Source organism: Pseudorca crassidens, chromosome 14, assembly GCF_039906515.1.
Source record: "Pseudorca crassidens isolate mPseCra1 chromosome 14, mPseCra1.hap1, whole genome shotgun sequence".
Classification (NCBI taxonomy): Eukaryota; Metazoa; Chordata; class Mammalia; order Artiodactyla; family Delphinidae; genus Pseudorca; species Pseudorca crassidens.
The window spans coordinates 85,946,292-85,958,654 of NC_090309.1; the positions used below are offsets into that span (position 1 = coordinate 85,946,292).

A 12,363-nucleotide genomic window follows, 5' to 3' on the forward strand; every position below is an offset into this window, starting at 1 on the left:
TTCTGCTCAGTTTTTTCCTTGTATTTAGCTTGTATCCAAATCCACTTTTGAATCAAACTGATAAATATTATGCCAGATGCCATGAGGGTCTTAACATGGGTCCCTTGCCTGAAGAGACATGTGTTTTAGTTAGGAAGGTTTTAGTTTGTTTTGTTTATATTTATTCTTATGTTTCTATGTAAACATAAATAGTGTTGCCACTTTTGGTATAAGATAGTGTATGATTGCCTAGTGAAAGGTTCAAATGTAAGAGTCTTGAGGTGGGGAAAGTGGGCATTAAGGAGAGCTTTTAAGGGAAGGTAGAATTTGAGCTAAGTTTAAAAGGTGGGTTAGATAGGGAGAGAGAAGGAAGGCTCGGTAGTTCAGGCAAGGATAGTGGAATAATGGGATGAGAAAATTTAGTAAGAAGGGAAAGTGAAAGACTGTATTCCTTAGTTGGTGAATAAATCAGCTTGTCAGCAGGATGGCGGGGAGGGTGGGATGGGAGATAGAGAAAAGAAAGGGACGTAGTGCCAGAGAGGCTGGAAACTAGTGTACAGTGTTGAGAAGGGAACTGCATTGGGGAAATCTTGGTGTCGGAAAATTAATGTGGCAGCAGCAGAGAGTCATTCACTGTCTTTCGGGATAAAATCATATTTTCACTAAAAGTTGGTGACTGGATCATCTATTTAGACTTTTACCGATCTCCTTTGTGTCTGTCAATTTTGTTTTCCTATGTTTTAGTCAGTGTTTTTGTTCTCTACCTCTGCATTCAAAGTCCACATGGATCTGTTTTTGGTTTTTGAACTAGATAGGATTTTAAAGGATCTGATGAAGATCAGTATATAGGTGCAGTATAGAGATTAAGAAAGCTAAACATGGTAAAAAAACAATTCACCATATGTTTGTGTAGTACACTCTTATGCATTATCTTTTGAAAAGATTGGGCAGATGAAAAGCCAAAAGCCGAAAGTCAGAATATTTATGTGACTTATCACAGGATACAGAGCTCAGGTACTGATGACTTCCAACATAGTGCAGGGTCCTGAAACCTGTTTGCTTTCCAAAAGCATAGTTTCCCTTATCAACTATGTGGGGTTGCTGCTTTCTCAGTCAAGAAGTATTAAGTTTTCTTAGGCTTCTTTCATAAAGAATTTCTCACAAGTAAATGCAAGATAGAATAAGGATTAATGTTATTTTCTACCATGCTGCTTCTTGGTAAGATATATTAATGCTTTAATAGGAATGTTAATAATGTTTTATATTTACAAATAGAAGTTTTTAATATTATATCTTATATGAAGTGGTTGTTGATTTTTTTATTATGCAGGACAATAAAACTGCTTTGTATTGGGCTGTTGAGAAAGGAAATGCAACGATGGTGAGAGATATCTTACAGTGCAATCCTGACACTGAAATATGCACAAAGGTATAAACGACATTTCTGTTCTCTTAGCAATACCTAGTGCTGAATGTTAGTACTGCTTATTTTTTTCAATTTTTTACAGTTGTTTGATATTAGAATTATACTGATTTAACTGGAAATGTTCTGTATTAAATTGAGGAGTAAGTTTATATCCTTTCAGGAGTTGTGTATTCACAGCAAAATGCAATGTGTAATTTATTTTAATTGTTATTTAATTTATTTTAATCAGAAAGTACAGTATCAGCTCTTCATAAATTGTGGACAGATCATTTCCCCAGAATTATTTTATGCTCCTGTTGTTTGGAATGCAGAACACATTTCCTTTTAAAATATCATTGTGTGTGGTTATTGGTTCCCCAAACCAACCACTTTTAGTCTATTTTACTCAAATCATGTGGAAAGTATAAAACTGTATAAGACTTTAGTGATTATATTTGGCTTTACATGTGATAGTTGTCCATGAGGAAAATATATTTGGAGTTCTGGATTGAAATGGCAGGAATGAATAAAGCAAACTTACGGAATCACCCGTAAGACAATCCTATTTCATCCGTTAGAGATTTGGAGCAGCATCTTCTGAACCAGTGATGGTAACCTCAGTGCCCTGGGGCAGAGCTTCTCCTGGGATACCTTCTGCTTTGCAGGTGGTGGCTCCTTGGAATCTTGTTTCTTTTTCTTTTAGACCTTTGTGTCAGCTACTGTGACCACACGTGGCTTCTGACCAGATTTTGCTTTTTCCTAATTCAGTGCTGAACTGTGGTCTCTTCTTATTTCTATTAATTTGATTTTGAAAGCAATTGTAAACTCTTTTAAGGTTTCCCAAAGGCATACTGCTCGTATCAGGTTGTTTCCCTGTTGTACACAGGTCCTTCCTTAGAAGCACAGAGGCGCTGGTGACAACATCTGACAGATCTAGACGCTGGCTTGTCTGGACATTGACAGGCTAGGTAGTGGGCTACTTGGGTGAGGTGGTCAGAACGGGAAGCAGCCTCTGGAGGAGGTGGCGCAGGTGTCAGCGGTGGGCCTGGGGAAAGACAGTGGTGAGGGGCAGAAGCGGCTGATAAGTAGTGGGGCACATCTCTTGCTCTGTTGAGTGATATAAAAGTATTTTGATACAAGTGATTGGTTATGAAAGGAAAAGCACTTGTTAGTTTTTCCAACTATGTTTCCTTGAGAACATTTTCAATGTAGACTGGTCAGATATTTGAATTCTTGACACGTGTGTTTATGTGACTTTAAAGATTTAGGAGTAAAGGTATTAATCTGGCAAACTTTCTTATCTGTGCCCACAGGATGGTGAAACACCTCTTATAAAGGCTACCAAGATGAGAAATATAGAAGTAGTAGAGCTGCTGCTGGATAAAGGAGCTAAAGTATCTGCCGTAGATAAGGTAAAAACATCTATGTAGAGAGCAGTTTTTTTTGAGGGCTATAGGTAGACTGACTGTATATCCGGTGGGTTTAATGGGGGTCTGATTTTATTTTGTGGAGGGAGAGATTACTTGCTGGGGCTATTTGTGTGGGATTTGGATGCTGTGAGATCTTCTTGGCTGTTCTGAGAGCATGCTGAGGAGTGGGCGGGCTCAGTATGCAGCAAAGCAGCTGCTTCAGAGGTTCCCTCTATGGCTCAGATCAGTTATGGCAAGGCGCATTGACCACCATGCAAGGAGGATGTCATCAGGTGTGGAGCTTGTTGAGAGAAACAGGAAGAAAGAATCCAAAAGGGGCTGGAGAAGATAGACTCTCAAAGGAGACTGGCATTCACGTTCACCAGCAGGAGAGATGTTCTGCCATGTGTCCTTGCCTTAATCCTTTTAGAGGAATGTTCATATTTTCCATAATAAATTTAACTCTCAATTGCTTAATACTTCATATAGAATTGATTCCTGGTTTTAGTTGGTCTGCATTTTAAGCAGGTTTCTTTCTCTACTTCAAATTGATTTCCTCACAGAAAAGAAGTTATTTCTGTATGAACTAAGAAATATAAATTTTTCCCTCTGAATATATAATATGATTTGGGCTCTCCTAATCCATAATAGATTGAAGCTTATCTTTTTATTATTCGTGAGGCAATTAAACAAAAAACACAGAATTTATATATATTTGCCTTTTATTTTATCAAGAAACATTATTAAAAAAAACACAGAAAAGCCTCCTACCTATTATTACCATATTAATGTATTTATATATGGTATATATATTAATGTGTATTAATATCATATTAATATAAAAGAAAGAAAATATAAAGAAAAATTTTAATCGTAAAAGTGAGGGCATAAAGTCAAAGAGAAGTTGTTGAAATTGAATATACTTAACTTTCTAGAAAACTTCTGTATTGCCTGTTTTTCTCATTCTGCTGTTGACTACTTTCTGGCACTGGTCCCCTAATTTGCAAAAGGGAACCCCACTGGACTACGTGCCCTTTAAGGTGCCCTGTCTCGGACCCTGTTGTGTGTGCTTTGTCTTAAGTCAGCACATACTTGCTGAGAAGCACACGTGATATCTGGAATGTTCTTGGAGTGAATGTGCATTCGTTCACACATACTTACAAAGGATGAATAAGGTGCTGTCCTGCTCGAATTTGGAATACAAACTTGTAAAAGTCTTGAACCTGGCTCTTCATAAAGGATTACATAAAAAAAATTTAAGAATAAAGATTAATGTTATTTTTACCTGGCCCATCACCAATCTCTGTTTATCTTCAGCATAAACAGGCAGGGTGTGTTGATGTCTTCATTGCATTTTCAGAAATTTTCTGTCTGGCTGAAATGCCACTGATGATATTCTTCCTTCTCACATGTTTGGGGATAAGAAATGGAGTTCAGGTGGAGAAATAAGATGGTGAAATTCAGTTTAGATGTGGTTAGTTTGAAGGCTAAGACGTTCAGGAGGCCGTGACCGATAGGGCTTGAATTTGGGCCAGAAATCAAGGCTGGTGATAGGAATTTCACAGTTAGTTACCAAGAGATGAGAGCTGCATGGAAGTGACTAAGATCATCAGTTTGGAAGAAAGATGGAAGCTGAGGTCAAACTTTCCTTACAGCGTGTGTCACATTCTAGTTTGTTTTACGAATGTGCATGTTTATCCAGTCTCCTCCTGTTACATTGTAACTTAGTTAAGGCCATGGACTGTTTTGTCTATCATCTCCATATCCCCCAAATTATCCAGCTCAGTGCCTTACTATATAGTGAGCTCGATACGTAGCTTTTCTGCCATATTTAGGATGTAGGAAGGGAATCTAGAAAAGGAGGAAGTAGACCTGAGGCAGAAGAGGAGATTCAAAATCACGATAAGGTTGTGCTGTAGAAGCCACAGGAAGTGAGTGGGTGAGAACTGAGAATTTCATTTGTTAACTTGTGGGTCATTGTCTTTAAGAGAGATGTTTGTGAAGTAAAAAGTGGAGAACACCTTGCGGACTGAATTTTTTTTTTTTTTTTACGTATTAGTTTTCTTTCCTTAGTGTTGGATGCGAATACTAATATGATGGAGATTCTAATAAGGGAAGAAGGCAGGTTGATGTTAGGGAGCCGTGAAAGCTGAGGAGAACGGAAGAAGTTGTAGTAGCCAGAGAAGGATGGATTCAACATAGAGGACTCTGAGGAAGAGAATGTAGGGAACTAACATAATGGTGACAAAGGGCGTGAGGAAGGACGAGGTCGCTTGTGCTAGTGGAATATCAGCATGGATTGGGAAGCTGTCTAGACAAATGGAGACCACGTTGTGAAATAGAATATAAATTAGTTGAGGAAGGTGGTTGACATCTGTGGACAGTAAGTATCTGGATGATAGATGGTTACTAACCTGTGATGGAGGTGGATCCAGGGCCTGGGAGGAGCTGCAAGGAAAAAGCCTGTTGCTTGTCCTCTTTCGTTCTAGAAGGCTGTGGGAGAAATAATACCTGAGAAAAGCTAGGGAAGGAACTAGAGAAAGAAATTGTGGGGAGGTTACAGAGATAAAAATTCATATTATTTATACATTCTATATGAAAAATATGAAAAGTTCGGATTTTCTGTTATTTTATAGAAGCATGAAAATTGTTACTCTGTATGTACTATATGTAAGAAATGTGAAAGTTCAAGTTTCCTGCCACTATTTTACAGAAAGGAGACACTCCTTTGCATATTGCTATTCGTGGGAGGAGTCGGAAACTGGCAGAACTTCTTTTAAGAAATCCCAAAGATGGACGGTTACTTTATAGGCCCAACAAAGCAGGCGAGACTCCCTACAACATTGACTGTAGCCATCAGAAAAGTATTTTAACTCAAATATTTGGAGCCAGTAAGTATTGGGTTTTGTACCTAACTGGGCTTTTAAGAAATGAATGTCTATGAAAAAATTAAGAGACTTCCAGCAGTTTTGCATTTCTCACTTAACTGAAGATTATAAAAGTTAAGAAAGTTATCACTTTACTGTAGAAAAATAACTTTTCCCTGTCTAAAGCTGTTTTGCATTATATTGTAGCATTCACATTAAGTACATTCAGAGTCAACAATCAGCTTTTAAGACTTCTAGAAATCTAGCCTACTTTTCTAAAACTCTCTTCCCCCTGTTATTCTCTCAGGTATTCTTTGTGCTTTTATCAAAATGCACTCTGTTTTCAGAGTGTGACTCTCTACCTTTGCTTGTGCTGTGTCCTCTCCATCCCCATGAACGTTCTTGTTAAAATCATCTCTCTCCAAGGCTGGAGTCAGTTGTCTTGTTCTCAGTGACGTTTTAACTGATCTGCCTAACCAGATACAATTTTTGCCTCATTTGAATACTTAAGCATTTGTGTTTATATTTCCTTTTTTAATACTTATTACATATGGCCTTTTATTTTGTTTCTTTTAAAATTTTCTCCCTTGTTTCTTTTAGAATTTTCTCCCTTCCAGATTCCAAGTTATTCAGGGCAGGGATTCTTTCTTCTTGTATCCTCCATAACATCTAGCACATAATGCCTTGAATGTTGTACTAAAATAGTTTTTGCTTGTAAAGGATGCACATGAGAATGTAATCATTCACATGTGGTCTTTTGAAATACGGAACAGTTTTCTACTAGAGTTAAAAAACAGACATGTTAGTCCCAGAAACCAACAGGAGATAGTAGAATCCTGCCACCTTCCAGTTTAGCTGTTTACTTACATAAGCAAGTATGATTCTGTTCAACATTATGAGTTATATTTTAAAATATTTTTTTCTGTTGATAATAATGCACACATTAAATTTTAAGAATTAAAACACGAATACAGTAGAAAGTTCAAATTTCCTATTGTCCTTTATCTCCTAATTTGTAATTGTTTGAATGACTTGCCAAGATTTTCTTTACATTTCTAAAAATGTTTTATACTATGTATATAGCCTTAAAAAACTTGAGATACCATAATATAAAAGTTTTAAATAATGAACTATACCATATTTTAATTGTTGCACAATCTTTCATTCTAAGTTCTAATAGTACATTCAGTTCTTTATTGATGAATATTTGGTTTGTTTTGCTGTTAAAAGCTAGTGCTGAAGTGAACATCTTTTTTGTACGTATATCTGTTAACTCTTATTTTTAGGATTATTTTCTTGGAATAAACTCCCAGAAGTAGAATTGGCAAGTCAGTGGATGTTCAATTTTGATAGACTTTCCAAAATGGTTGTAACAATTTCTCCTTCCTTAGACCATGTATGATAGTGCAGTTTCCTGCAACCTTGCTAAAACTGGATATTTCCAGCTTCCTTAAGCTTTCTAATCAGATCAATAAGAAAAAATTTCATTGTAATTGGCATTGTAAAATTATTAGTGAGATTGAGATCTTTTAATATGTTCATAGGCTATTTGCATTTTTGCTATTTTCCTCTTTGTATCCTTTGCTGTCTTTTTTCTTGAGTTTTTAAAATTATTTAAAAATTGATTTTTGTGTCTTTAAGGATATTGATCCTGGATCCAGCCTATATATTGTATCTCTCTCCCGTGCTTATTCTTTGTTTATGGTGTTGGGGTTTTTTAATTCCCCATCCAATAGTTATATAAATTTGTAGTTTACTTGTTGGTCTTTTCCTGCAGTTCTGGCTTTAGTATTATATTGAGAAAGAAAGGCCTTTTCCACACAAAGATTTTTATAGTTTTTTCTCTTATATTTTCTTCTAGTGCTTTTATAGTTTTACTCTTTACATTTAATTTTTTTTAATGTTTCAGAAACTTATTTTTGTTAAAGTATGAGATGCAGAGTTTTAATTTTATTTAAAAAAATGGATGGCTTACTTCTCCCAATACCACTTACTAATTCATCCTTTCCCCACTGATTTGAAATGCCACATGTTAATATCCTGTGTGAGTTCTGTGATGTTATAATTATTGTAGCTTTAGAATGTATTTTGATTCTTCTTCAAAGACAGCTACTTTTTGGTAGTCTTTAAATTATTTTTCATAGCTATTTTTACATGTTCTTCTTGCTTTTCAGCTTTTCAAAATACCCTCATGGAATATTATTATTGGAATTGCCTTAAAGTGGTAGATTAATGTGGGGGAGAATTGCTCTTTTTAAGTTATTGAACCTTTCTGTCTGGAACCATAGAATGTCTCGTTTTCTCTGGTTATCTATTACGATTTTCACTAACATAGCATTCTTTATATAGGTATTATACATATTAAAATGATTCTGAAGGACTAGTTATTGTTTTAATCATTTTATCGATTGTAAAATCTACTTTACTCCACATTTTAGCATCCCTGAAGTTGGAATATGTCTTATAATTGATGGGTAAGAAAGCATCGTGTCATAAATTGGCAGCACTTTTTCTTTCTTAGTCGTACATAATAATGATGCATCTTATAATTAGTAGGTATCTTAAGTTTTATGAAATATGGTATTAACTTAAGCACCTCTGAACCTATTTTTACACAGGTCTAACCATTTAAAATAAGTGTTTTTCCTCAATTAAGTAAACAATTAATAAATGAAAATTGATGCTACTTTTTAATAGTAATGTCTTTAATGCAAGGATATGATGTGTTTATAATTACAGGACACTTGTCTCCTACGGAAACAGATGGTGACATGCTTGGTTATGATTTGTATAGCAGTGCCCTGGCAGATATTCTCAGTGAACCTACCATGCAGCCGCCCATTTGTGTGGGTCTGTATGCACAGTGGGGAAGTGGGAAATCCTTCTTGCTCAAGAAACTAGAAGGTATGTTTGTAAAAAGTCTGCATATATAACAAAGTTTTCTCTTGTGTATTTTTGTTTTTTTAAGTAAAGAAGAATGGAGTTTTTTTTTTTTTAAACATCTTTATTGGAGTATAATTGCTTTACAATGGTGTGTTAGTTTCTGCTTTATAACAAAGTGAATCAGTTATACATATGTTATACATATACATATCAGTTATAAATATACATATCTCTTCCCTCTTGCATCTCCCTCCCTCCCACCGTCCCTATCCCACCCGTCTAGGTGGTCACAAAGCACCGAGCTGATCTCCCTGTGCTATGCGGCTGCTTCCTGCTAGCTATCTGTTTTACGTTTGGTAGTGTATATACGTCCATGCCACTCTCTCACTTTGTCACAGCTTACCCTTACCCCTCCCCATATCCTCAAGTCCATTCTCTAGTAGGTCTGTGTCTTGCCCCTAGGTTCTTCATGACCTTTTTTTTTTTTTCTTTCTTAGATTCCATATATATGTGTTAGCATATGGTATTTGTTTTTCTCTTTCTGACTTAACTTCACTCTGTATGACAGAGTCTAGGTCCATCCACCTCACTAAAAATAACTCAATTTCATTTCTATGGCTGAGTAATATTCCATTGTATATATGTGCTACATCTTCTTTATCCATTCATCTGTTGATGGACACTTAGGTTGCTTCCATGTCCTGGCTATTGTAAATAGAGCTGCAATGAACATTTTGGTACATGACTCTTTTTGAATTACGGTTTTCTCAGGGTATATGCCCAGTAGTGGGATTGCTGGGTCGTATGGTAGAATAGAGTTTTATGTATGGGTATGTGGTTGATCCTCTACACCGTTATTTGAGTTCTCTTTCTAAAACAGAGATCCAGCTATGTTATAGCATACTTAAAACCCCTTCGTAGCACATTCCCTGCGAGTGCTGTTTATAACTGTCCTACCCAGGTCCTTCACAGACTGTCAGTTTGCGTGAGCACCCCTGCCGGGACTGCCCCCCCGTGTGTGCTCAGGGCTGTAGGCGTAGGGGCTCTCTGCGCCCACGCGAGCCCACTAGACCCTTCCTGAGTGGCCTCCTCTACTAGGAGCTTCCTGGACAGGTCCCCCACCTCCCCGCTAAGCCCCACTCCTTTAGTTTGGCAAAATCTCACTCGTTCTTCAAGGACAGGTGTCAGTATTGCCTATAAAATTCTTGCTAAGTTTAGTAGTAAGAATGCCTTGTTCAGGGCTCATCTGGACTGAGCACACACCTTTAAGAGCAGTGATCCTCAAATGTAATTGGAGGGAGAAGGGGTGAGGAGGAGCGGGGAGGAATGGTGGTGCTATAGCTAGGTATAATAGTTTGAAGACACATAACAGAAAAATAGTTTTTAGTTTTATATCTGGAAACAGTACCTTGTTGATTGTGTGATACAAACCGCAAGAATAAATATCAAAATCTTAACAGATGGGAATATATGAAAGAGGATTTTGTGCATTTTCAGTAGGAAGCAAGAGAGTGGGTAGGACAAGGGTCAAGGGTACAGGTACCCCTAGGGAATGAGATTCTTATCAGAAGAGAACGTTGGTTAAAATGGTTAAGTACCAGCATTCTATCTAGGGACTTGGTAAGTGCTCAGTAAATGTTTATATTGAAAATGTGAAATTTTCAAAATGTTTGAAGTTGTATTTCTTAAATAAAACAAATAATGTTTTCATATTAAATTCTCTTTCAGATGAAATGAAAACCTTTGCAGGACAACAGATTGAACCTCTTTTTCAGTTTTCATGGCTTATAGTATTTCTGACCCTGCTTCTTTGTGGAGGCCTTGGTTTATTGTTTGCTTTTACGATTGACCCAAATCTTGGAATAGCCGTGTCATTGAGCTTCTTGGCTCTCTTATATATATTTTTTAGTAAGTCTTTGCCTTTTGTCTTTTTCAAAAATGTAGAGAATGTCAAAACTCATTGTTTTACTTAAAATTGTATCTATATCTTTCTCCTAAAGTCTGTAAGAGATTTTCATAATTAGGTGAGAAAATTGATTTTTTGCTATTTTGTAAGTTGGCCTAGAGGAACATTGTTCCCAGCCTGGCTGGTACAGCTTTAAAAACTAGTGCACTACTTGTTAATATTGAAGCAGAACTTTTATTTATTATACTTTCCCTTTTATATGTTAATTAATGATTTATATTTAAGTCCTTTTTTACAAATAAGTTTTTATAGCTGTCATGACGTGCTCTTGATCATTTTGACCATGCCTGTAATTTTTATTTTATCTAAAAGCAAAGTAATAAATATATATAATCCCTGTTCTCGCGAGTGTCTTCAGTTGCAAGAAAGGAAATAGATTTACCTTTGGAGGAACTACTGGTAACTTCAGCATTTGCAAGTAGTGATAAAACCAGTCTTTATGTTTGAATCTGAACTAAGGGTTATGTTTCTGTTTAAGGCATTATCTTTCTGATTGTGTTTCTTATGTCATATTTTAGTCAGCTTACTTTCCATTTTTCACATACCTGATGTATGTTGGGGGAGGTTAATTAATTGAGTAATTCTTTGAGGAGTAGTTAGGAAATGGAATGGGACCATGAAAATTATGTAAGTCTGCCTGTTACTACTTGATACTTGACTGTTTGGAGAAAAGAGGCTGCTTGACTAATGATTGTTCTGGATAATTTTGTTTTAAACCGTGAATTTCAGTTGTCGTTTACTTTGGTGGACGAAGGGAAGGAGAGAATTGGAATTGGGCCTGGGTCCTCAGTACTAGATTGGCAAGACATATTGGGTATTTGGAGCTCCTCCTCAAATTGATGTTTGTGAATCCGCCTGAATTGCCAGAGCAAACCACTAAAGCTTTACCTGTGAGGTGAGTTGGTCCCTTTGACAGAAGTAACTTTTAATAAGATGAAGCAAGTAAAAGTTTATAATGCATCATTTCTCAATGTATATTCCAAAAAAACATTGGTCCCTTAAACTTTTTAATGTGAGAAGTAAAGCAAACAAATACTCCCTGGTCAAATCTGTGTGGGAAACACTTCATATTATAGCTCCCTCTTGTACATTAAAGGATCAGAGACACCTTTTCATAAAGAAATCAAGTTAACTTTGATTTACCAAATTTTATTTGAGCATAAACCCATGTTCCCCCCTTATGACACCTGTTGTCATCCTTTGGACAAATTTGAAAAGAGTGCTGGTCTATTTGAAAAGAGTGAAAGGAGTCTTGGCATCTGTTTACATCAGGGTGTAACTTTGGCAATTCAGCTTGCGCTCTGAGCTGCTCTTTCCTCTCACCTGTGGAAATATATTTACCCACTCCTCTAAAATTATTTTTAATAGCAAATAGGAAATGTATGAGAAAACAGTTCAGAAAAGATGAGAAACATGTAAGTCAAAGAGTAAAGGAAGGCTAGAGGGCTCCAGAGGCAAGTAAAATGAAAAAAAAAAAAGTTTAGAGAACTGAAAGCAAAAGGAATTCAATAGAAATTAGTAAAATAATTAAATATGCACTAAAAGATTAAGAATTTAAAAATTATTATAAGATAAAATATGTTTAAGTTAAGCTGAAAGTAAATAGGCCAAACCAGATAAGACATCAAAACTATAAGAGAGGAAGATGAAAGCTTACAAATAATTGACATATAGGAGTATTAAGAAAAGGATTTAAAATGAGAAGTTAAAATGAAAAGCGTAAAAAGAAAATATGCGGAGTGTAATAAAAGAATTGGAGAAGATATTTTTATATAAAATAGAAGCACTTTAAATTAATGAGATGGTATTTTTTAAAAAAATTAGAACAATTAAAATAGCATGCAGATACATATT

The 12,363-nt window shown here is 35.9% G+C and overlaps 1 protein-coding gene across 14 annotated transcripts in view; it reads left to right on the plus strand.

Annotated features, from left to right (window-relative positions):
- The window catches only part of KIDINS220 (kinase D interacting substrate 220), a 104,298-nt gene that overhangs the window by 27,266 nt on the left and 64,669 nt on the right, over window positions 1–12,363 (plus strand). For all 14 annotated transcript variants that reach the window (XM_067703755.1, XM_067703756.1, XM_067703758.1 and 11 more), the window contains exons 10-15: window positions 1,310–1,408; window positions 2,698–2,796; window positions 5,507–5,684; window positions 8,400–8,564; window positions 10,272–10,451; window positions 11,239–11,404. In XM_067703755.1, the coding sequence (XP_067559856.1) occupies window positions 1,310–1,408; window positions 2,698–2,796; window positions 5,507–5,684; window positions 8,400–8,564; window positions 10,272–10,451; window positions 11,239–11,404 (887 nt within the window). The remainder of the gene's footprint in view (window positions 1–1,309; window positions 1,409–2,697; window positions 2,797–5,506; window positions 5,685–8,399; window positions 8,565–10,271; window positions 10,452–11,238; window positions 11,405–12,363) is intronic.